Raw genomic sequence first — 26896 nt, 5'->3', positions numbered from 1 at the left:
GCTGCGGGATTTATTGTGGCATATAAAGGTACAGAAAATGCTTAGATACTCTCATGCTTAGGAGCAAGCGAGCGCTGACCTGTCAGATCAGTGCTTGCTTGCTCCTCGTTCCCTGCTCGCTGCCAGCGCTTTTACACGCGATCTGGGGAGCCCATAGGAGATAGCAGCGGTCTGCTGCTGCCACTCCTATTACACAGAGCGATGGCCAGTAGACAGTCGCTATTGTTTTAAAAAATTTTAACATGTTGAAAGACAAGGATCAGCCAACATTGTGCATGTTGGCTAATCATTGCCTTGTAACAGGAGCTATTACACCAAGCGTTTATTAGTGTAATAGGGCCTTTAGGGTTTATTCCCAAGTCCCATATTCCATGAATGCTACAGACAGGGAAGCCCTGTAGTGGACTCTTTCACCCCCGGCATAATGTATTAATATAATGCCAGGAGCGTGGAAAATATTAAATCTTCACAGCACTGTACTGAAGCAGCCACACAGCTGTGTCATTACAGTGCGGCGAAGATTCTGACACTTTCCCAGCGCCCTTAGAGACCCTGAGAAATCCTTGTCTGGACAGGATACAATTGTAACACACCCTCAGCTGTGAGACATATTAAGTCAGGATGGGACAGAAGCAGAGATCCTGAAACTTAAAGACCCTCAATGAGGAGACAGGAGAGGGCTGCTCCTACATACCAGTATTTTTGGGGTTTATTTTAGGGTATTAGTCTCCGGTCTGTGGCTCTCCAGCCATTATGATAATTTCTAGCCCTTAGTGCTATTGCTTTTGTATGGTTTCCTCCACCCGAGCTCAGACACGTCCTTGTACAGATCTGGAGGCCACGTGTCTATGTGGTTAATCAGTTGTGTCTGGCGGTCCCGCTGTCCTCAGGTCGTGCAGGATGGATGAGCAGTAATGAGGCGTCTTCCGATCCAGGGCCTATAATTATCTTCTCCCTGATCAGCTCCAGGGTCCCACAGGCTTTATTAGAAGAGTCCCAGTCTGACGACCGCTCTCTGCTCATTACGTAGATGTGCACTTCTCCCCCAACTCGTCCTACATTCTCTTTATCATTTAATAAAGCATCTATATGGAGCCGGGATACAGTTATGGATTACGCAGGTTGGCGTAAGCTCCTTCACAGAGGCCATTTACATGGAGTCTGGAGATTCATTGTCACAATTGGCATTTCTCTTCTGTTTTTCCATTAGAAGCATTTCATAAATGCAAAAGAGACCTGTCCAATGTGATAGGTTCCCGAGGCCACTATGGATTGTGGTGGCACAGCCCATGCCTGGAATATGCCCTTTGTCCTGATTATGTTGAAGTGGTTTTAGAAATGGAGTTGGAAATTGTATTGAAGCAAGTTTGGAAATAGCCTTATGTCCTATCAGGGCTGTGTCGGAGTTGTGGAGTCGGAGTCGGAGCTAGTTTTGGCTGGAGTCAGAGTTGGAGTCGGAGCTAGCTTTGGCTGGAGTCGGAGTTGGAAAAAAATGTTCAGACTCCAGCTTTAAAAAAATCTTAAAAAAATGTAGAATTGAATTTTGATATGCATTTTACAAGTTTTGCTCATGAATATATATTATGAGCAACATTCTAATAGGACACTGGCCCTATTACATAAGGGGGGTCAGGGAATATATCAGTAAAGGACACTGGCCCTATTACATAAGGGGGGTCAGGGAATATATCAGTAAAGGACACTGGCCCTATTACATAAGGGGGGTCAGGGAATATATCAGTAATAGGATACTGGCCCTATTAAATAAGGGTGATCTGGGAAAAGTTGTCAGTCACTATTTGGCAGTTTGTTTCTGAGCTGGAAGAGTCCATTTGTGTGTGTGTGTGTGTGTGTGGGGGGGGGGGGGGTTCTGTGCTGTTCTCTTCCTGGATGCTGGATGACTGTATATGAGCAGCAGTGTAATATGAAGATATCCTATGTAATATAGAGGAGGAGGAGAAGAAATAAGTAGTGTAGCAGTAACCTCTGTCCTCAATGTGGTGTTTTCTCTCTGGGAGAAGATTGTGTGTTTGCAGCTGTGTGTGTGTGTGCGCGTGCTATGGCTGCAGTAGGTTGTGTGTGTGCTATGACTGCAGCAGGCTGTGTGTGTGTGTGTGCTATGACTGCAGCAGGCTGTGTGTGTGTGCGTGTGCGCATGCTATGGCTGCAGCAGGCTGTGTGTCTATGCTATGGCTGCAGCAGTCTGTGTGTGGGTGTGCTATGGCTGCAGCAGGCTGTGTGTATGTGTGCTATGGCTGCAGCAAGCTGTGTGTGCGCACTATGGCTGCAGCAGGCTATGTGTATGTGTGCTATGGCCACAACAAGCCGTGTGTGTGTGGGGGGGGGGGGGTGCGCTATAGCTGCAGCAGGCTGTGTGTGTGTGTGCTATGGCTGCAGCAGGCTGTGTGTGTGTGTGTGTGTGTGCTATGGCTGCAGCAGGCTGTGTGTGTGTGCTATGGCTGCAGCAGGCTGTGTGTGTGTGCTATGGCTGCAGCAGGCTGTGTGTGTGCTATGGCTGCAGCAGGCTGTGTGTGTGTGTGCTATGGCTGCAGCAGGCTGTGTGGGTGAGTGTGTGTACGTGCTATTGCGTGCCCCCACAGTGACCTTCTATATCACTGTGTGACCTCTATATCCCTATGTGTGACCCCTCTCTATATCACTATGTGTGACCCCCTGTATATTACTATGGCTGACCTCTATATTACAGGTATCTGCCATTGTTAGCAGTGTATCTGTGTGTATCGTGAATATTTAGTTAGAAACATAGAAGACTGTCAGCAGGAAAAGATCACCTGCTCCATCTAGTCTAGTTGTGAGTAGTTCAGGACATAAAGGCTGGAGACTGGCTGCATCCACTGCACACACAGGAGAATCTGCTTTATATACAGTATTCCCTTATTCCCTCAAAAGTCGCCCCAGGATCATGTAGGACAATAGGGAGAAGCTGCTGAGCCAGTGTGATAAATAACTCCCCTGCTATATGACTGGCCATTTATGAAGGAGCAGGAGTCAGAGTCGGTCCTGATAAAATTCAGGAGTCGGAGTCGGTCCTTACCAATTCCACAGCCCTGTCCTATTGTTCTGTGCATACAGCTCCTATGCAGAGTTATGTGTCTGTGTCATGGCTACAGTCTACAAACAATCCCAGGCGTGCAGTGTTATCCTGTAATCGGAGAAGAGAGATTCTTGTGATGTATGCATTTAGTGGAAGCATAGGCTTCTAGAAGAAGATGTGTGGTCACATTGCCGGTTTCTGTTGCCTTATGTTTCTAGTTGGATAGGATAGTGTAAAAGGGGTGCTATTCTGCACAGCCAAACAGTGGACTGCATGACGTAGAATTTTTGCTTTCTCTGTCTATATAATCCCCTCCATTTTTTCATATTTGGTTTCCTACAAAAAACAACAAATACAAGAATACAAGTTAGGATGTTTTTTTGTTTTTTTTTATGGATTTGTCTAAAAATATATACGCAGGCTCATTTTCCAAGCACATAGGGGGTTTGGCTAAAATGTAGCATACTACATATTTTAGGGTCCAATGCCAAATATGTGTCTGGAAAATGACCCAAACATAGTCACTAGCTGACTACATACGCTGGCATCCTATTTTTACAGGATGCTGGTATATGTGGAAGGTAAGCAAATTGTGGTGTCAATGCACCTCATTTGCGTCCTCCCCACTATCTGCAGCTGGTCAGACAGAGGCAGATGGAGTAACACAGATACAAGAACACAGCTGGGCATTTTAGATGTATTGGAGCCAAAGAGAATGTTCAAAAATGTTCATACCCTTAGAGGTGTTCTTAAAAGGTACATTCACACTGCATTTTGCACAGTGAGCCGTCAGACCTCGATCGTTTGTAATCTTGTTGGGTAGGGGATTTACACAATGCATTCTCTACCCGTTGGTGATATCCAGAGTTCTAGATGTCTTATAAAACACTATATTTTCTCCAGGTTCAGGAATCTTCAGTGATGACCAGCTCCTCCCAGCGTATCCAAATAATCTCCACTGACTCTGCCGTATCCACTCCACAGCGCATCCAGGTATTTTAATAAGTGCATTTAGTAAATTCTAGATGATTGTAAGCGAACACTTAAAGGGTTTAAATAAAAACCAGCCAGGATTTCAACTAAGCAGTTGTTAGAAAAGCCACCACAGCGCCTCTCCTGAATGTGTCCCTTCACAAGTTTTCTTTTTCTAACTATTGGTTTAGTTGCTTGTGGTTTATACAGTAATGAAAGTTTCTCTTACTCGAAACGTCTGTCCACATGAACAAGTAGAGACGTAGTAAAAAGTATGGGGCTTGAGCAGAAAAGGAATCTAAACCTTGGAGACAAATTTTACATAACTTTAGATTGCATTTGCATAGACATTGCATCTATGCTGTAGTCACAGACTGTCCATCGTAGCGGTATCCTAATGAAGCAAAACTGCAGTGTGAAGCATGGCATAAGGACATGACAGCAACCTTAGCCTCTGATGATACCAAAGTTAGATTTTAGACTACCAAAGCCTCTAAAGGCGCCCATACACTTTCAGATGAATAAGGTTGGTTTAGTTGACACCTGTCTTTCAACCCCTCCCCCACTTTCCATACACATGTACAAACAGTCAGCTCATATCTTTTGTTGAGACACCTCTGGTGGGGGGCTTATCTCTACAAGAATAATAGGGTCAGGCAGTGGAAAACCAACATGTTCAACTTTTCTTTCCCCAATATCTTTTGGTGGAGAGTTAGGCCTTATGGACACGTTCAGTATTTTTTTCTGGTCCTGAAACAACCCGTGAGAAATTGCGGATTGGACATCCGTATTACATCCGTATTTCCGTAATTCCATTTTTTTACTACTCATTCCTTTTCAATGCACTTCATCCGGATTTTTTTGCGGAAATACAGATGCCAACATGTTACAATCCGTAAACAATCCGTAACCAATTGATTTCAATGAGAGGATCCGCAAAAAAAAATGGGTCCGCATCCGGACATGTCCTTTTTTTTTACGGATTGATTTTCATCCATTTCTGCTACTGATCGTGTGAATAGCCCAATAGACTTCAATGTGCACTAACTCGGATACGGAAATATGGATCCGTAAATTACGGAACGTGTGAATCAGGCCTTACAAGGCTATCACACACCTTAGATGCTTGGCCTAACCAGCTGCTTCAGATGACTTTTGTCTAAAGTGTAGCGGCACCTTAATAGTCAGTGCAGCAAAGCTTTAGTCGCTGGTCATTTCAGTTCAGTTTCTACATAAGGATTAGAGGCTTGCCCCTCCATTATGCCGCATGTCCCTATGTAATCATAGTGTGTTTTAGATTCTTTAGCATTGTATATGATCTATACTGTAATTTTTTAGATTGTGACCGATCAGCAGACCGGGCAGAAGATTCAGATAGTGACAGCTGTAGACTCCTCTGTATCTCCCAAGCAGCAATTCATCTTGGCCAGCCCGGATGGATCTGGAGCAGGGAAGGTGATACTGGCAACCCCAGAGTCCCCCAATGCCAAGCAGCTCATTTTCACCACTGAAAACATTGTGCCAGGGAGGATCCAGGTATGGAGAAATGTTCAGTAAATCGGTGATTTGCCTCTCTTTTTTTTAGGATTCTTATTCTCTTTCTGTTGCTCTTTTGTTCTTCTAGATAGTAACAGATGCCGCCTCTGTGGAGAGACTGTTGGGCAAGGCAGAAGTACAGCGGCCACAGATTGTAGAATATTGTGTAGTCTGCGGAGACAAAGCATCAGGTAATTGTGGAGTAGTTATCATGGTTATAATGTAGGGTCTGGTTGTTTGCTCCATGATCACAAGTAAAATCACAATTACACAGAACTGGGGGTGGGGATGCAGGCATTTATGCCCTCTACCTCTAGCTAACATTAACCCCTAGACGACCCTGGACGTACAGTTACGTCATGGAAGTCTGTTACCAGACGACCCTGGACGTAACTGTACGTCCTGAGTGGTTCTCCCGCTTCATAGGAGGTGGGGGCCGGCTGCAGTGAGCAGCCGGGACCTCACCGATAATGACACCGGTAGTGTCATTAACTCCTTAAACGCCGCAATCCGTCCGCGGCGTTTAAGTGTTAAGTATCGTTGAAATGGACCGCCGGAGGTCTCTCACCTGCCTCCGTGCGGTCTGATCGGCGATCTGCTACACTGAGCCTGCACAGGCAGACTCAATGAGCAGATCGCCGATCACACTGTGTGAGCAATCAAAGTACTGTATGTAAAAGTCCCCTGAAGGGACTTCGAATGTATAAAAAAAAAAAAGTTAAAAAAAACTATTACACTACCCCAAAACCCCTCCCCCAATAAAAGCTGAAATCACCCCCCTCATCCCATTATATAAATAAAATATATAAAAATAAATAAATAAATATATAATATACCGTAGCGTGCGTAATTGTCCGATCTATTAAAATATAACAAGCGTCATTGCGACCGGCAAACTGCGAACAGTGTACAAGAAAAGAGGGGAAAAAGTGCGCGGATTACCGATTTTATGTTACATTATATATTTAAAAAAATCAATAAAAAGTGATCAAAAAGTCTGATCTTCACAAATATGGTATTAATAAAAACTAGAGATAATGGCGGAAAAAATTACACCCCATACAGCCCTGTAGGTGAAAAAATAAAACCGTTATAAGCGTCACAATAGGTCCATTTTATTAATAATTAATTGCCAAAAAAAAGGATTTCATAAAAAATATATATTTAACATTAGAGAATCTGTGTAACCTGCATATGGTTGTGTTCGGACTGACCTATAGAATAATAGTATCATGTCGCTTTTACCATATAGTGCATTACGTAGACACAGGAACCCCCAAAACGTTACCATATTGCATTCTTTTTTACGATTTCACCTATTTATATCTTTATAAATAATAATTTTGGAATTCCGTCATAAATGTTATGGTAAAATGAAAGACGCCATTACAAAGTACAACTATTCCTGTAAAAAACAAGCACTTACATGGCTTGTAGATAGAAAACTGAAAGTGCTAGAGCTCTTAGAAGGGGAGGAGGGAAAAACGGAAACACTAAGATCAAAATTTGCGCGTCCACTGGGTCATTTTGGGCCTGGTCCTCAAAGGGTTAATAGATTAGATACATATGGGAGAGAATGTGACTACTGGTTCAGGCTACGCATTGTTTTCATTTAGTCTGTTACCATGGAGACACAGTTGTATACTGAAAATGGTAGCAGATTTTTAATGAAGACTATTTGTTTAAAGTATTTTTAATCTTAGATGCATTCAAGCAATAAATAAACAGAACATGTGAAGATGGACGTGTCATTTCATAGTTTTTAGTAGAGATAAGCCCGGCCAAAGCATGGGTTCGTACAAACCATTGGCTTTTAAATCTTGCTGTCTGTCTTCTCTGTGGGGAAGGTGGAGACAGTCTGAGTCCTGCTTGGAAAACATGGACACAGCATAAGTCATAGGCTGTCTCCACCTTCCCCAAGGACCAGGCAGACAGCGAGATTCAAAAGCCAATGGTTCGAATTCGTACAAACCCGAACTTTAACTCGGCTCGCTCCTCTCTAGTTTTAAGGCCTGTTTCACTTTGATTTTTGTAAGACTCCACACAGACACCTAAAAGAACTTTAATTCTGCTCTCACCCGCAGGTCGTCATTATGGTGCAGTTAGCTGTGAAGGATGTAAGGGCTTCTTCAAAAGAAGCGTCAGGAAGAGCCTGACTTACAGCTGTCGCAGCAGCCAAGACTGCGTCATCAACAAACACCACAGGAACCGATGCCAGTTTTGCCGGCTTAAGAAGTGCTTAGAAATGGGCATGAAAATGGAATGTGAGTTTGGCTTGCAGGGAACTGCAGAATGCCAGGGGGGAATCTGCTTCTTATAGCACAAACATTTCTGTGTTTCTTAAAATGTTTGATACAGATTGGAAGGATGTGCAGCTAAAACGTACATAAACCACCACTGCACTCGCAGTCAAGTTATTGTATTACACACATTACATTAGTATTTTGTATGTTACATCACTTATCCAGTACTGATTCTAAGATTCATCCTGTGTTACGCTCACTAGGTTACTATGGTGGAGTCACTGTGTACATACATTACATTACTTAAAATAGAGTGATAGCCTGTATTTTACTATCTATAAATTACCATTATCCTTTATAATTTATTTGAAAATCAAAAGACAACATAAACACAAAAAAAGCCCACATCTGTCAATGATCAAATAAAATAATTGTGGATTAAGAAGGAGTAAGAAAAAAATTAAAATAGCTGTGGTGAGAATGGGTTGTATTGCTTTACCATAGACCCATGTTTTTTTATTTTTACATTGTTGATGCTTGTTCCTTTTATGTTCACCAAAATTTAACATAGCTGAGAAGCAAACATCATTCTTTTATTCATTACTATGAAGTAAATATATAAAGATACAACTGTATATCTAGAGCTGAATCATGCATGTTCCTATAACAGTTTAATATTTTCTCTCCGAATATTCCACCCTCATCACTATCTCTGGTCTCTGCTTAGTAACATTATTTTCCTTATTGAGCTTTCTTTGTACTCCTGCTATTTTAATTGGAGTCTGTATAAAAAAAAAAAAAATTCTGCTAATTTCACCAAGACAGATTCTATTTGCCTCAAATTGTCAGATGGGACCAGTTCCCTTCAGCAGCCACCGCTAATGAAATGCCGCACACTTGGGTTCGGACGAACTCAAGCATGCTTAACTGTACTTGTGACATCTCTTACGTTACCTGCGCCGTGACTACTTTTCCTAAGAGTGTCTGGTCGCTGTTTGTTCTGATTTAAATATTCCATTTGGTATTTTCTTATCTCAGCGGTGCAGAGCGAGAGGAAACCCTTTGACATCCAGCGGGAGAAGCCCTCAAACTGTGCAGCTTCCACAGAGAAGATCTACATCCGAAAGGACCTTAGAAGCCCTCACATAGCAACACCAACATTTGTAACTGACAAAGAAGGAGGAAGGTAGGTGTTTGGTGTAACATTTGTTGTTCCCTGTGTTCCAATAACTGTGTTAATATCCATTACTAAAGGAAAAGGACACAGTCACAGTGAAATTCTTCTTGCACCTGAAGTTGGTCATTCTGCTTATATTTGCATAGAGGTACCCCAGAAAAATACAAAACCAATTGGTCTTTGTGACTAGCAATTCAAGGAGAAATTAGCTACAAACACATGAATCTTGCAGCTAATAGCTGACCCCTCTCAGACCCCCATCTCTCTTGAATCTCTACCTCTAATGTCACACACTCAAGATCATATCATTTTCCAAAGAAAGACGCCCGCTTGGTCTTACCAACTCTGTAGCAACTACCACTTATGTTTGTCTGCTCAGTGTCGCTAAAGTTATGACTTGATCAGGTTGCTATTTTACCTGAAAACTTCATTACTTTGTTATGTCAGTTTTACTATTGCAGATATGTTTCACTAGTTCAATGCTGACCTAATACTCTCATGCTGGTTGTTTCACACACTGCAGTTTTTGTGCTAAAACAAGTAGTGGATTCAAATTAGTTGGAAAATATTAAGGAAGGATGTGTACTTCTCTTTTCCGTAGGATCCACTTCTGGTTCTGGTACAAAAACTGCAGTGACTGTTTTCAAAAAACTGGGTTTTTTTCCAGCATCGTAAGACATACTTGCAGGATTACAAATGCATGTTTTTTACCAATATTGCACGTAATATATCAGTGTTCGACCCAATGTCTATATGGAATTAAAAGTGCATTCTGCTTTCTGTCATTGCATTGATGCTTTGCTGCTATAGGCAAGCAGGACTTCTAGATCCAGGGATGTTAGTGAATATCCAACAGCCTCTTATACGTGATGATGGCACCGTGGTTCTATCTGCAGATTCCAAGGTGGGGTAAATCTCTCACTTGTTGATATTTTACTTGGTTATTTTATTATAAGAATTATAATTATATTATAAGAAATCAATTAACTTGCTGTGTGACTAACAGACAGAGCCAAGTCAGAGTGGACTGGGAACCCTTGCAAACGTTGTAACATCCCTTGCCAACCTGACAGAGTCGTTGAATAATGGGGACACGTCAGAAGTCCAACAAGAGGACCAATTCTCCAGTGAGATAACCCGGTGAGAAATTCATTATTTTCTTGCATCTTGACTACAGACGGTATTGTCAAGATATGACTGCAAAGAGAATGGCAGCTCTGGCTTTCCAGTTTTTGCTGTGATTAGTGGAGGAAGACTTTGCATAACTTGATATCATTGATCTATCCAAATGTGCTTCTAGAACAAATGTGCTGGTGAAAACAGTCAGAAAGACTTTCCCAAAAAGCACCTGAAATGCTGCAAGCTTGAATGCCACCTCATTCCACCTACCATCCTTAAATAGGCTTAGGTCTCAACTTGTTTGTCAATTCTTTGGGTGAATGGCGGATCACGCATGAGAAGCCCTGTTGAGTCAATGGGACAGGCATAATTTCAAGCGGAGTCCACGGTGCTCAACTTCGCCACCTACTCCATAGTGTGGACATACTCTAATACTGAACATACAGCTATACAGCTCATTAGAGTATTTAGTTGTGATGCAGACAGGCCCGTATCTGCCATGAGGCGAAGTGAAGTGTTCGCCTCAGGCGGCAGATAATACAGCCCTTGAGGGGGGCGGCATCAGCGTCCTGTGTCCTTATCATTACAACTAGTTACGGCTCAGTGCCCAGCCATGTTTCCTGTCAGTTGCCTCATGAGAAGCGCTGAGGAGGCTGGAAGCCTCGTATTCACAGGTATTCACATCACATAAGACATAGATATAGTGTCTCCTGCTATTAACCCTTTCAATAATGCAGAGTTACTATACTCTGCATCACTTACACACTATAGAAAAGAAAAAGTTAACAGCAGCGGGGACGCTATATTATGTCTTCTCTGCAACTCCGAGCTGACCTCAGCATAGTGCAAGAGCAGGAGAAGAGGCATAAAAGTAATGTTCTGCTCTGCTGTTAACTCTTTCTGTATTGCAGAATGTAAGTGATGCACAGTAATACCCTACATTCTGCAGTACTGAAAGAGTTAACAGAGCAGCCCGTTTTCTGGCTCTTCTCTGGCTCCTGAGGTCAGAGGTCAGCAGTTGCAGATTGTTGTTTGTTTTGAAGCTCTCAGAGGGCCCATAGTGGCTCAGACAGTTAAAAAATCTGGTCACTGCATGGCGCACAATGTTATCTATAGTGCTGTCCCATACACACTGCGATGCTGCACTGTGCCTGGGGGGGGGGGGGGGGCGCTTTGTCAGTTCTTGCCTCAGGCGGCAGAAAAGCTAGAATCGGCCCTGGATGCAGAGTAACAAGTCTCCAAGCTGACATGTTTGACTTGATACATTATAACAATCTGCAAAGACAGGACATGTGTTAAGCACACAGATGGATTGTCTAGACCAGTGTTTCTCAACTTCAGTTCTCAAGTAACCTCAACAGGTCGTTGTTATGAGGATTTCCTAAAGCTTTCGCTGATAGCCATGTAATTTTGCAGCCAATCCTGGCAACATTATTCAGCTGTTGGTTAAGAATTGGTAGTTTGATTTTGGTCATGTTCAGATAGCATTCTAAATGCAAATATGGAAACACAGCCTTAGAATTTCACAGGTGATATATTTATAGTCAGTACATCAGGTATCATGAATAGGGATACCCTAAAGTCATGACCCGTTGGAGGGACTTGAGGACTAGAGTTGAGAAACACTGGTCTAGTCTGGATACAACTGTACAAACCATCAGCTGTTAGAAGTCTTAGGTCTGTACAGGTTTGCAGCCTCTGGATGTAAATAAGAAGGCTCTTATTGATAGCAAATAAAGATCTTGAAAATTGTGATAAATTAAATGTATCAAATAGATAAAAAAAACTTTATTAATTGATAACGTTATATAAAAGCAGACATTTATTTTACTGTGAAGAAACACACTACTTAAATCATGTTACATGTTCTGTTCCCTCTTTCAGGGCATTTGACACCCTAGCAAAAGCACTTAACACAACAGACGCTGGACAAAACTTGTCGGACAGTCTGGATACGGCGGCAGGAGGTAACATCCATGTAATCAGTCGGGATCAGGCTACACCTATACTTGAGGTTGAAGGGCCACTCCTGTCAGACACACATGTCACTTTTAAGGTTGGTTTAACAATGTCATATGAATAATAATAACATTTTTGTCCATGCACTATACAACCTTATACACCTGTTTTCTTTTCTCTATAAAAACTGGTAATTTTCTGATATGTCTGCTCTCTTGCAGCTCACAATGCCCAGTCCAATGCCAGAATACCTAAACGTACACTATATATGTGAGTCGGCTTCACGTTTACTTTTCCTTTCGATGCACTGGGCTCGGTCTATACCTGCCTTTCAAGCCCTAGGGTAAGTATTTTGTTCTTTCCAGCTCTGGAAAATGTAGTCACTGATAAAAAAAAAATAATGCACCCACTCAGAAATGTTGGATTGCTGCAAAACATAGCATCGCTTGATTAGACACTGGGTTCTTCCTGAAAGTGCTTCCCCAATGCCCTATAAAAAGGCTCTCAGAGGCTTCTTTTGGGTAGTGTACTTCTTGATGAGAGATTGTTGACTGCTAGTCATTCCTCTGCAACATACTTAAAGACATTTTTTCCCAGTCGACAAACTGAAAGGGGGCATGATTAGATTTACTGAAGCAGAATAGTCATTTTGATATATTGTGCTCCATCTAGGCCATTCAGACCAAACTGTTGGGTGATGTTGGGAGCAGTGGTTGTGTAAAGAAACACACATGTGGTGAACAGGCGACCCAGGCAGACCAGTAGAGAGGATCATTTGATCAATCACCAAGCCTCAGCAGCTCCCACAGTTTTCTTGTCCACAATCCAGACACGCAAGCATCTTCATTACATGCCCCTGTCTCTACCTGGATCATTTTCTGGTGGTTATTAGAGATCCATGTCCGGTTATGCACAAACCTGAATGAGCAGCATTTAAAACCCACTGTCTGGAGAAGGTAAATGCAGCCTTAGGACTGCCTGGAAAACATGGATATAGCCTTTCGGCCGTTTCACTCATCTCTAGTGGTTAGCAAAGGAAATTTGGTGTTACAGGCTTTTTACTGCATTGACAGCCACTGTCATCTGGCTTTGTTTTGTCTTTAGCAACAAATCTAGTTTCAGTAAGGGATTCAGTGATGATAATAATGCTACAGCAAGGGTTTCCCAAGAATGTTCCCACCAGACATTCCTTGACGTGATGCCGAGTTGCTGGATTGAGCATTTATGGGATGAGTTGAGACGCCAGCTTTGGCCACCTTCCAGTATGAAGGATCTACAGGCCCAATAAGATACTAGAGCCTCCTTTTAATTGTACAATTTTGGCAATAAATGTATTTTTTCTCTTTAATCTTACAATCACTTAATATACCATATGAATGATGATATATGTAACGTTTCTTGCAATTCCAATAACACTCTCTTGGCACATTATTTTTTTTGTCATTGATTGACAAAGCCTGATAATTACTAAGAGCTTCTACATGTACAGAGCTGAGCATTCGAGGTGCCATATTCTGAAATATCAGTTTTTGATAAGTGGCCCCATCCTATTTCATAGATAGCCTGGTGTTAATAAATGTCTCCACTAGACATGTATTATTAAGTGACTCCACTAGAATTACAAAGAAATCTTTGACAAAAATTGTGAATCATTTTCCCAACTTTCAATCGAGGCTTTTGTATCTTGTAAAGTGATGACATATGACTAGGACCGACCTCTGGAACCTCCACTCATTTTGAGAATGATTTGTGCTGATTTAGCCTTGCATCCCATTATGAGTTGATTGCAGACCTTACATTCTCAGGATAGGAAGGAGACCCAAAAGTCAGACCCCCAGTTATCATAAAGTGATGGCATAATCCAGAGCTAGGCCATCACTTTATGAGATGGGAATACCTTTTTTAGGTTCCACTCCACAGTGACATCAAGGCTTCTAAACTAGCATGATCACAACTTGTTAAAACTTGAACCTTACTGACGAATGAATTCCTCCTGTGTTTTGGAGACACCTTCTGATTCAGGCCTTGTTCACACACCAGAAGAGACCGGCCGTTCCGTGACACGTGTCACGGAACGGCCGGTCTCTGCCCGGATCATCCCGGCCGGCATTGAATTGCGGTGGCAGAAAACTGAAATGTCAGTTATTTGCGGGTCCTCACGGGATCCCGGCCGCAGCGTGTACGATATGTATGTGCTCCGGCCACGATCCTATAGAAATTTAGGCAATGTTCCACACTGCATAAAGTACAGCCGTTGTTGCCGATGGCAACAACGGCCATACTTTTACGTAGTGTGAACATAGCCTAAGACTCACTTAAAAATGTATTCCCAACTCAGCTTAAATAGTTATACTTGTAAGACTCACCCTGTTAAATATTTTTGCAAATCAATCATTTTGCAAACTTGCCTCCTTCTCCTGATATGTTCACTCTTTTCCTCCTATTGTTGACAGCTTGTTGTCTAGGTTATCGCTCACCACTGTGGTGGTCTCTCTGGTGTGTATTTAGTTATATTATGAATATTTATATATATTATAAAATATACATACACTATACCTATATATATATACATCTACATCATAGCTGTAAATACACCAGCCAGACCACTGCTTTTAGAGCAGGGTGGGGATTAGTAACATAGACAACCAGCTGTCAACAATGGGAGTGAAAGAGAGTTTGTATATTTAACTTGATGAGCCTACAAGTTTAACTATGTTAGATGAAATGGGAACACCCCTTTAAAGGGGAACGCAGGCAAATTTCTTTTTTTCTTTCAGATCATCTGGTGTGAATAAGCTATATAGGTTTGTAATTGCTATTCTATTTAACTTTATTTAAAAATCTCCAGTCTTCCAGTACTTATCAGCTACTGTGTGTCCTGCAGGAAGTGGTGTACTGTCAGTGACACTGACAGAGGTGGCAGCAGAGAACACTGTGTCAGACTGGAAAGAATACACCACTTCCTGCAGGACATACAGCAGCTGATTTTTAAGTAAAAGTAAATTACAAATCTGTATAACTATCTGGCACCAGTTGATTTTAAGAAAAAAAAAATTGGCGGAGTTCCCCTTTACCACAATATATAGAATTTTTTGTGTGGTAACCACATGCCTTTTCTGATTGTGCTCAATGTTTCTTTAGCCACTGTCATATTTCTCTGCTACCACTTCTGCAATTTTTCATTCTACTGTATCTGTGACCATGATATCTTATCCGGACTGTCCATTTTTTCCAGGCAGGATTGTAACACAAGCCTTGTACGTGCCTGTTGGAATGAGCTCTTCACATTAGGCCTTGCACAGTGTTCACAGGTGATGAGTCTCTCCACCATTCTTGCCGCCATAGTCAACCATCTACAAAACAGCATACAGGAAGGTGCGTACAACCTATCACTGATATCATGTGTCAGCCCCACCTGAACAGTCAATCATTCCTTTTGATTTTTTTCAGATAAACTTTCTGGTGACAGAATAAAGCAGGTGATGGAACACATATGGAAGCTTCAGGAGTTCTGCAACAGTATGGCAAAACTGGACATTGATGGCTATGAATATGCCTATCTTAAGGCAGTAGTCCTCTTCAGCCCAGGTTAGAAATGTTCACATTGACCTCCAGGGCCGCTTCTGCCATGAGGCGGAATGAGCATTTCACCTCAGGCGGCAGATTCATCTTGGATAATCTTGGAGACCTGAATAATATATTTGGTCTTTTTTTTTTCTTTACAGATCACCCAGGTCTCACCAGTACAGCGCAAATAGAGAAGTTTCAGGAAAAGGCACAAATGGAGCTTCAAGATTATGTACAGAAAACATACCCAGAGGACACGTACAGGTAAACACATAATCAACCACAATATTTAATTCCAAGGCTGGGTTCACACACAGTATATTTCAGTCAGTATTGTGGTCCTCATATTGCAACCAAAACCAGGAGTGGATTGAAAACACAGAAAGGCTCTGTTCACACAATGTTGAAATTGAGTGGATGGTCGCCATGTAATGGCAAATATTTGCTGTTATTTTACAACAACGGCTGTTGTATTGAAATAATGGCTGTTATTTACTGTTACATGGCGGCCATCCACTCAATTTTTAACATTGTGTGAACAGAGCCTTTCTGTGTTTTCAATCCACTCCTGGTTGAGGCTGCAAAATACTGACTGAAATATACTGAGTACACAGTATATTTCAGGCAGTATTTGGTCCTCATGTCAGGTCCTCATAGCAACCAAAACCAAGAGTGGATTAAAAACACAAAAAGGCTATGTTCACACAATGTTGAAATTGAGTGGATGGTCGTCATATAACGGTAAATAACTGCCATTGTTTCAATACAACAGCCATTGTTTTAAGATAACAGCAAATATTTGCCATTAAATGGCGGCCATCCACTCAATTTCAACATTGTGTGAACATAGCCTTTCTGTGCTTTCAATCCACTCCTGGTTTTGGTTGCTATGAGGACCAAATACTGCCTGAAATATACTGTGTGTGAAGCCAGCCTTAGGCTATGTTAACACTACGTATGAGACTGCTTGGAAAACATGAATACAGCCTATGGCTATGTTCACACGCCAGAAGAGACCGGCCATTTCGTGACCCGGGTCACGGAACGGCCAGTCTCTGCCCGGATCATCCCGGCCGGTACTAAAGTACCGGCCGGATGATCTGTCTGGCCGCAGAGCTCTAATCTGGGCGCATCAGTGCGCGCCCGCATCTGAGCTTCCCCATGTACACAGTGCATGACGCGGATGCAAAAAACTGACATGTCGCTTCTTTGCGGACCCCTGCAGGATCCCGGCTGGAGCGCATACGATGTGTATACGCTCCCGCCGTGATCCCTCAGAACAATAGGCATTGTTCACCCGTACAAAGTACGGCCGTTGTTGCCGATGGCAACAACGGCCGTACTTTTACGTTGTTTGAACATAGCCCAAAACTGTGTTCCCAAATCAGCAGGGTCCAGAGATGCAATCCCCCAGAACCCGTTCAGTGTCTGTACAGATCTTCCTATGGTGATTTGCTATAAATATTGACATAATGTTATTGCGTGTAGGAAAATTAATCACCCCCTCTATAAGGCTTGAATAATATGCCATATTCCCCACATAGTTTTTATTTTTTTGGTAAAAAAATCTTCAGTAGTTATGTCACATGACAAAAGAATCACATGGCTTGTACTGGAAAATAACGCAGGGGATAAAACTGCAAATTACAGACGCCTATACTAATACACACAATTAAAAAAAGAGCAGAAAAACACCAAAACGCTGTAAAAACTATGGGCAATGTTTTGGACATTCTTTGTGGCATTTTTTAAGACCAAGGAATCGCCCTGCAAAGTGTCTGAAGGAAGCCTGGTAGTGGCTCAGCTAAGCTGTTAGGGGTTTGCCTGCTCACATGCTTGCTGACTGCTGGCAGCTTCATAGCAACTGATGATATTATTCCCTTATTTCTCTCACTTTTTCTTTGCCATCATTGTCTTCCCTAACCCATCCACAGACTGGCCCGAATTTTGGTGCGACTCCCAGCTCTCAGACTTATGAGCTCCAACATCACAGAGGAACTTTTTTTTACCGGCCTTATCGGCAATGTTCCCATTGATAGCATCATCCCATACATCCTCAAGATGGAAACGGCAGAGTACAATGGGCAGATCACAGGGACCAGTGTATAGCCGGAACTAGCACTTGTGCACGGATCAAGCACTTTTCAGCGTACCCTTCCTGGTCGTGAGAAAGCGCACTAACATTTGGGGAACACGTACCTAGATCCCATTCAGGGGTAAACGCAGACCCCACTTCTCTATTTCCTCAGCCAGTGAACATTTCAGTAGCCTTTTCCCTTTTTCCATTACCTGAGACACAGGTTACAGCCATAAGCAGATTATCAGGTAGGAGCGTATATCTGTTACACTTCAATGTTTTCTAGCTGTGTACCGTCATCTGTCCTAACAGAAGCGGCAGCAATTTCCAGGTACCCCCCCTTTTTTTATATATGTTGGGCAGGATGCCAGGGACTTTTTATAAGAAGGCAGCTAAGGTGTATCTATCATTTCACAGAGGGAAAGCAGTGCTATTGTTCAGTGAATTATCTAGGCCCGAGCCAATGTTTATCCAGTCACATTTCCACCTATTCAATGCATTATGAAATGTTCTGCAACGTCCTAATATATATTGTGCTCCAGCTCCTAACCAGTTTCAAAACCACTACTTGCTGTCAGTGAATTGATTTCTTGTGCACTCACAGAACCTGCATAGGCCTAATACTGAGAGTTTGCATTCATTGTATCCAGTGTAGACATTACTCTTTGAATTAAACACACTCCAGGCTGATGTATTTTATCTGCACTGATACATTGTTAGAAACAGAACAGCAGAAATCTATGGTGCTGCTGCTGTGACAGGGGAGGGTTGTGTAGACTGGATACAGTTCTAGCAGAACAATATCTTTCAGGCTTATCAGGCTAAGGGTACAAACACACACACCGTATATGCAGCAGATACGCAGCAAATACGCAGCAGATCTGCAGCAGATTTGATGGTGCAGATTTGATACTGTGTTCAGTTATTTAGATCTAATCTGCTGCATATTTGCTGCGTATCGCAGCAGTAAATACGCTGCGTATACGGTGTGTGCGTTTGTACCCTAAGGATGTTTTTTCTCTCTTATACAAGAGTGTTTCAATCACTTATGGCAGGCAGCAATCTAGATCCATAATGTATAATATGATGTTGCAGAACCTATAGGTTGTCTTCTTGTGTATGGGTTGAGACTGCCCCGAATTGTACCCAGACCTAGCGTCCATTGGGCCAATCGCTTGTTGTAGCAGTGACCTATGAACAGCTTCTGTCTGTTGAGACAAAACCAGGAACCAAGTATTTGTTTCTTCTTTTAATGGGACTGGACAACCCCTTTAAGCCTTATTGGTACAAAATTGGGCAAATTCTGTAACTGATACAACTTCATTTCAGTTTATTGCTTTAGATCCTCCTGTCTATAGGGAGCACAGTAGGGGTGGGCAGTCAGAGAATTGTGACACCCTGGGTATGCCCGGCACATACTCCCTGTACTGGGGAGCATACACCAGGGGTGGTACTGCAACACTCTGTGACAAGCAACATTCATAGTGAGTGCCCACTTGGTTGCTGTCCTACCTTTGCTGCATCTTCAGTTTTGATCTGTGGTGTCCTACCTTGATGAAACATTTCCAACAAACATTGGTCGTTCTCATTTCAGTTTGGTTTAGACATTTCTCAGAAATAAAGTGGCATTGCACTTTGTACTATTTACTAACCTGCGAACCAACTTAAAGAGGCACTGTTGTGAAAAAAAAAAAGGTTTTAAGAAATCACCAGTGGTTGTTTTCTATGCTTGAATCAATGTAATACAAATGGCCAAATTGTGGTCCATGCTCCTTCAGTGATGATATTTGGTCTTTTCTCTGTTCAAAAAAAGAGACGAAACAGAGAAAGTCCTAGTCCTATGTGTACTTACACAAGAATATATGCAACGGGGTTAGAGAACCCGTGGTTAGCTGAGGGTAAGTATCCCAGCAGTCCCAGGTGTTAGTATATGAAGCAAATAGAGGAACTGTGGTAGATTAGCTATAATACGTCTTAGGGTGCCTTCACACGTACCGTATCGCTGCTTATTTTTCGCACAAAACTCGCACCAAACTTGCATAAAAGTAGCTGCGTTTTTTGTGGTGTTGAACTCACCTGTGAAAATCATATGAAAATCAAAACTCGCATGTAAAAATCGCTCCAAACACGCAGTGAGAATATGCATACATTGGCTTGATAGCAATCAGTATCACTGTGGATTTATGAGCGAGAAACTCGCAGCGATAAATACACAGCGATACGGTACGTGTGAAGGCACCCTTATAGAGTGTATTTATTGTAGACATAAAATGATGTCTGGCCAAATCTGTTACATTGTTGTCCAGTATGTCACAGATGTATTCAGATACTCAGTCAGTTGTAGATTATTTTCCAGTGTGCCTTTTCTATCACTTTCCGGAGTCTATAGATGAGGAGATCATGTGTTCCTAGTGTTGGGGCGCATAGTTGTGCACTACAGTTCTTGTACCTTATGTTACTTTTGTGCATTGTGACATAGAGGCTCCTAGATACATGTGGAGAGGACGCTTGATCTCAGATGCTGGGAGTGCAAAGTGATGCGCTGCAGAGAAGCGTGCTTCAGGATAGGAATGCATAGCTACCTGCTTTGTGTGAAACATCACTATTGTTCTTTGTTTTTTGTCTATAATAAATACATGCTATAAGACGTTTATAGCTATTCTACCACAGTCCCTATATTTGTTTTATGTACATACACTAATAAAGACACTTCATGCAAGTTGTATATCAACTGAGGGCAATTAAACTTAGGCTAATTATATTATTACTTTTTGCTAAGTTATAATATCAGCTACACATGCTTTACCAGGAGATAGTGCTCTTTGTTATGCAACGGTTCAGTCAGCATAATGTCACTGTGTGGTTACAGAGGTTTTGGTGCTGTGTGACAGGAGAGCTGACCATACAATGCAAGCACCCCCAGGATTCTCTGCTGCTGAATGTGGACATGCAGCAGCTATACACGTGTGTTGAACACTTGTCTTGTTACGTGCGTGCTCATCAATGGCGATCAGTCAATACCAATGCATGTTTGTGAGCGTTTAAAGGACTGAGACTTCCTGTTTGGTCTTCTTTTTTGAACAGAGAAAAGACCAAAAATCGGTGCTGAGGGAGCTGAGAGGAAGGGAGACCTCTAGTGGCCATATGTATAATAGTGATTTAAACATCAATAATTACTAAGACACTTATCAGTGAATATTGACATATCCTGTGGATCAGTCTGTTTTGCCTGGAAACCCCCTTTAAATCTGACATTAAAGGGGTTTTGCCTGGAAAACCCCTTTAAATCTGACATTAAAGGGGTTTCCCAGTTTTATGTAAATTTTTTACGACAGCGCCTCTTTAAAACAAGCAAGCAATTGTCCAGCATAGATTTGACTGCCAACATAATGCACTTGGCACTCGCAATTTTAACCTTTTATGCACACATCAGAGGTCTGTAAACAAAAGCACTTATGACTTATATGTATACATAAATTTTAATAATGTATTTTAACATTACTTGTTTGTTTAGGATAAAGAGAGAAAAACCAATTTGTTGCTAGAGTTACTACATCCCTATATCATGTACACAATAAAATTCCTTAAAGGGGTTTTCCAGGGAAAACAGATAGATGAGCTAGCCACGAGATAAGAATTCAGTCGCTGATCAGCGGGCACTGAATAGCTGATTGGAGGAGGATGTGAATATGGTGAGATCCCTGGGTTTGGGGATCATGATCAATAATTACTATGACACCGCTTATCAGTGAATATTGATCTATCCTGTGGATAGCTCATCAGTCTGTTTTGCCTGGAAAACCCCTTTAAATCTGACATTAAAGGGGTTTCCCAGTTTTATGTAAATGAAGCTCAAACATTGTATAATGCAACGTTCCCAGTCTCTCTAATAGACTTTATATCCCATGCTGTCAGTGAATGGCGTCATTCTGGTTTATATCTACAGTCATCACCTTTTTCTGCTCATACAGGTACTAAGCTCTGGTACATTTACTTTCTGTTCACATGATTTCTGCCACGAATGTACAGCAGATCTGCACAAGGATTAGCCCTGGCCAAAATAAGTAATGTGCCCTTAATCCAACACTGAAAGTTTCCATTGCATGTGAACAAAGTTGTGGAAGCCTCATTCACGTGTGCGAGTGCAAGACTAGGTTACAATGGCTTTGGATGTAAACAAGAGGTTTTATTCACTGACAAGAAACAGAACTAGTAAAATGTTTAAGAAATGAATACACAAGTTTTATAAGGCTGAAATCACATCACATTATGCCAATATGTTCCCAAAAGGGTATGCCGACCTATACCACAGTGTACTGGCATCTGGCCCATTGAGTTTAATTGGCCAAACATAGTAAAGTAGTGATTGTTTGCTTCATTTTGCTGGATTCAAAACCATAGAAGATCAGTTCTGCAAAATGAGCATATAAGTGTAGGAGATGGACCTGTCAAAATGGTGTATATTGGCATACCTATTTAGCACTTTGGTGGTATATACCAGTTACCTACTGGTACAATGTGATGAGAATCCAAAGTTAGAAAGACACAGAATGTTTCAAATGGGACATATTTATTTGTAAAGAATCTTCTGGCTCAGTCTTCTGCTTCTGGCCTTGCAGAATGCAGGATTATCTGTGCTGGTATACGTGCCATATTATTAGAGGCTATGGCTTATGAAGTGCCGGATAAAAGGAATTTCACTGTATGTATGGTAATCAAACAAGTCTGTTACTACGAGCTATATGATGCTCTTTTTGAGATATAGCACCCACTTCATTGCAGCTTTGAAGCAGTTGGAAAACTACAACTCCCAGCATACCCTGATGAGCCACAGGTTAGAGACTATGGATCTAACAGATGCTTCACCTTTGAAGGGGTTATGCAGGCTTAGAAAAACATGGCTGCTTTCTTCCAGTAACAGCACCACTCTTAGGTGAAGTATGGCAGATCAGTTGCATTTAAGTGAATGGAGCTAACTAGTAATACCACACACAACCTGTAGACAGGTGTGGTGCTGTTTTTTTGTGGGGAAAAAAGTAGCTATGTTTATTCTAACCCAGTATAACCACTTTAAAGCTGCTGGGTTGCGTGAGAGATTCCTTTTACTTTTCCCACAACCCCCTGAACCATTTCACTTTTTCCCTCTCCCCCTTCCCCATTTCTATGGACTGTTATTAACCTTATGACTCAAGCACTTTTGTAAGACGGCTTATTGTGCGGCTTCTATAATCCAGACCTCGCAACAGACAAGTTACCACAGGAGTAAACTCTATATACAGCAGATCATAAAATGCATCAGACAATCATCAGTCCATTATGGGTAAAGACAAGAACCTGCGTTTGTACCTGAGTCCAGTATAGAAAGTGCATTGTATGTAACCATCCCCAACTGGTGGCTTTCCATCATGCCCTGATATATCTGCAGTACATTTAGTATCATTTTGGCTGTTGGCTCGGCTAAATTGGTGAATTAGTCATTAAGACTGAAAAGAGCCAATGGGAGATGGCCTCCCAGCAAGAGTGGAAGGGTTAATGAGTAGAGCAGCTCAATGTATAAGTGAAGGAGGAGACGTGCAGTGACCGTTTCTGTTCGAAGCACATTGCCGAACCTCAACAATTGGCCAAGTCCGCTGAACACTATCAGCAGCCACTTTTTCAGAATAGGTTATGGAAAGGCCTTTTAACAGTTATCCCCTATACACAGGATAGGGTATAAGAATCTGATTGGTGGAGCCCTAACTGCTGATACCCCCAACCTTCAGGTGGGAATGCCCCATTAACATCATATAGTTGCTTTTGTCAGTCTCTGACTTATTCTGTGGCTACAACTAGTCTGGATCTGCACTTACAATTCATCCCCCACCTAGCACAGCCAGCAGGGGGAAGTAAGACAGCAATGTGCCTTATATGCTGCTGATGAATGGTGCATTACACATGAGGCAGCAGAGGTAAAGCTTTGCATTTACAGAGCTAGAGGCTTTTTATACACAGCTTTCTGGTTACTGTGTAATTGTAAGGACGTGCACTGTGCTACACCACCAAACGCTGGATAGGCCTGTAATACACACGCTCTGGAATCAAGGGTGCTTTAAAAATAAATAATAATACTACACATGGCGAGAACATCTGTAACACCTGGGGAGGACCAATTTATTATTATTTCCTACCGTCAGATCATGTACTTAAAGGGGGGGTCCCATTTATCTACAGGATATGTGATGGGTGAGATCTGATGAGTTAGGACAATGCTTGCCATTCTCGCTGTCTCTGCATCAGTGCATTAGCCAAAGCTTCCAGAAGGGGGCTCAAGGTACCCCTGTTCTTCTGTTTTAGGAAACCTGTCATCACTTTTATGCTGCCTGAACCACAAGTCACTGGCCACTTCTCCCCAACACACAGCTTGGATACATAGATTTTGTCCTGTTTTAGGTATAGGGAGTGATTTATAAATGAAACAGGCGGGGTAGGGAGAAGTCCCTGGGTGCTGCCCTAATGGCCTCCAGACGGTGCTTTAGGAATATATGATTCCTCAAAAGAACGCAGCATTTCAGGGTGAATCATACAACTCTGTACAGAGAGAACCTCTCAGTGTTCATGCTGCCCGTGGTTCAGATAGCATGAAACTGGCTTTAAATGGTTACATTTAGAAAGTCCCTTTAAGGTTCCCTCTTTAATTAATTTATTTTTATTAATGCTTCAGTGCAGCTAAGGCTTTTTTTTTACTTTGTCTGTGATGTACATTTACTGCATGAGTCAGGCATCTCCCAACAGCAAATGTATCCATAGACCTCCATCACCCAACAGAGGCCAAAAATGTGTCATTGAGATGTCCATTCTGGAGTTTCCTTACTGGATGAGATAGCACAGACATCTGTGCCATTCCATAGAGCAGGATCCAGTAAAAGTAACATGTCTGGTGCAGTATACTTCAGCCTGTGTATGAGGGATGTCACTAGGTGACCTCCACCTCCACCAGACCAGGCAAAAAAACCCTGAAAAGAGACGAAAAATGAAGCAATTTGTAAATAGAGACGATAAAATGACCTGCTACCGTTCAGTGTATACGTGTCCTATGTAGAGCTATGTATTTCCATAGTCACAGGCTAAAAATTCTATGTACTCCAATGCTGCAGACTATGGGTTCAGGGTCAGCTGGTAGTTTATATGAGACTCTCCCCTACAGAAGAGGCCTAGATGCTCATATACCTTCCAGTACTAGGTTGTGCTCTCCATCAGCCATGCCATGACCATCCAGCCCCAGCCATAAGGACACATTAGTTACCGTTACCTTTCTTACCCCCAGACAGATTGCACTGAGGACTCCTGTCCTGTTATTTTCACTTCTTACTCTTTCTACTATACTGAGCAGAAGATGTTTTCTAAATTCCTTCCCAAACATATTAGCTGGCAGAGGTTTTGCTCCATTGGTATTCAGGGGTTTTGGCGCCCTCTATTGGTTATGTGATCTGGAGGACTGAACCATTATATCTTAGACTATGTGTTGTATAAGCTGCCAGGTCTAATTGTTCTCCCTGATTCAGAGCTGGATACTGAGCGCCACACCATTGAGCCAACATGGCCGCCACTCTGGCTCCTTTGCCCCATGTCAGTCCTCCTCTGTCACCAGCCTTGTCTCTGTGATGTTTTAGAATACGGCATGAGTGTTATTATTTTTTACCTGAATTTTCTATCTAATCATGGTCTTCGTCACGGAGAGATTTGCATTGTTGTTTTGTATATAGAGTATTGCAGTGCATGGACTAGCTGATGCATTTTATTAAATGCTCTTTCCTTGTGGCATTGTTTTTTTTTTGTTGCTTCATAATAACTCCCTGAATGAGGTTTATACTATTAAAGTGAATAACAAACTTTCCCAAATCTCGGTGTCTTCTTCTTTATTTCATGGTAAAAGTGACTGGCAGGACACCAGTATTCTCCATGGATCCATACATGACCTGTGTGACTGCAGCTCCATACACAAAATCCATAGTGGAGGTCAGTGGTCATTCAGACCAAACACCGGAGATGCCACAGGATTTGTTGATGCTGGACGTGAAGACAGAATTCCTGTGGAGATTCCCTATGCCCTATCTTGTAGTTATGTCCTGTAATATACTCCAGAGCTGCACTCACTATTCTGCTGATGGAATTACTGTATACATACATTACATACTGTTTTGCTGGTAAAGTCACTATGTACATACAGTATGTTACTGATCCTTAGTTATACCCTGTATTATACTCCAGAGCTGCACTCACTATTCTGCTGATGGCAGTAGCAGATTATAACAGGTCCTTTTCGGGTGGTAGCCCGGGGCCCTGAGCTCCTTGGGGGGCCCATGGCTACCCAAACAGACTTATACTTTTAGTGGTGAAATGTCTTCTGGCTACAGTTCTGCCAAAATTTGCAAACAATAGCAGCTTTTTTACCTTGATTTTGCACAAATCAGGGCATCATGACATTATGTATCCTGTACTATGAAGACCACACTAGTGCTGCCATAGTTACAGTGGAGTTGGGGGGCCCAGGCTTGGTGAACAGCCCGGGGCCTATGGTAAGATGGGGTTACTGTATACATACATTGCATGCTGTTCTGCTGGTGAAGTCACTATGTACATACAGTATGTTACTGATTCTGAGTTATACCCTGTATTAGGGTGGGTTCATACTGAGGAATTCTCGCGGATAATGTCCACAGAATTCCGCAGAATGTCCGCGCGCCTTTCCGCCGGCTCCATAGACACCATTCTATGGACCGGCGTATTCCGCTATCCGCCGAAAGAAGTGACATGTCGCGCGCGGACACACGACGGAATTCCGCAGACATTGTCCGTGAGAATTCCGTAGTATGAACCCACCCTGACATGTCACTTCTTTCGTCGGAGAGCGGAATACGCCGGCCCATAGAATGGTGTCTATGGAGCCGGCGGAAAGGTGCGCGGCTGTGCGCGCGGACATTCAGCGGAATTCCGTGGACATTGTCCGCGAGAATTCCTCAGTATGAACCTACCCAAAGAATGACCTTGAATGGAGTCTATGACACCGGCGGAGATGCGCGCTAAATTACTCAGTGTGCACATACCCTGGGTTCATAGTCAGAATTCCTCAGTATAAACCCACCCTCATACTCCAGAGCGGTACTTACTATTCAGCCCACACTACTCTTCAGAGCTGATACCATGATCTTCAC

General features: G+C 42.3%; 1 protein-coding gene across 5 annotated transcripts in view; it reads left to right on the top strand.

Moving 5' to 3' along the window:
* NR2C2 (nuclear receptor subfamily 2 group C member 2) overlaps positions 1-26337 on the top strand; it is a 32458-nt gene extending 6121 nt beyond the window's left edge. For 3 of the 5 annotated variants that reach the window (XM_069966687.1, XM_069966688.1, XM_069966689.1), the window contains exons 2-14: positions 3959-4048; positions 5366-5563; positions 5652-5754; positions 7648-7827; positions 8845-8992; positions 9794-9887; positions 9990-10123; positions 11987-12158; positions 12283-12404; positions 15297-15436; positions 15512-15649; positions 15787-15892; positions 25618-26337. In XM_069966687.1, coding sequence (XP_069822788.1) covers positions 3977-4048; positions 5366-5563; positions 5652-5754; positions 7648-7827; positions 8845-8992; positions 9794-9887; positions 9990-10123; positions 11987-12158; positions 12283-12404; positions 15297-15436; positions 15512-15649; positions 15787-15892; positions 25618-25816 — 1806 coding nt within the window. In that variant the 5' untranslated portion in view covers positions 3959-3976 and the 3' untranslated portion in view covers positions 25817-26337. Of the gene's footprint in view, positions 1-3958; positions 4049-5365; positions 5564-5651; positions 5755-7647; positions 7828-8844; positions 8993-9793; positions 9888-9989; positions 10124-11986; positions 12159-12282; positions 12405-15296; positions 15437-15511; positions 15650-15786; positions 15893-17562; positions 25584-25617 lie in introns of those variants that run through there. The other 2 variants (XM_069966686.1, XM_069966690.1) reach the window with 2 other exon arrangements.
* Positions 26338-26896: the final 559 nt, after the last annotated feature.

This window comes from Dendropsophus ebraccatus, chromosome 4 (assembly GCF_027789765.1).
Source record: "Dendropsophus ebraccatus isolate aDenEbr1 chromosome 4, aDenEbr1.pat, whole genome shotgun sequence".
Classification (NCBI taxonomy): domain Eukaryota; kingdom Metazoa; phylum Chordata; class Amphibia; order Anura; family Hylidae; genus Dendropsophus; species Dendropsophus ebraccatus.
This window is presented reverse-complemented; position numbering and strand designations above follow the sequence as displayed.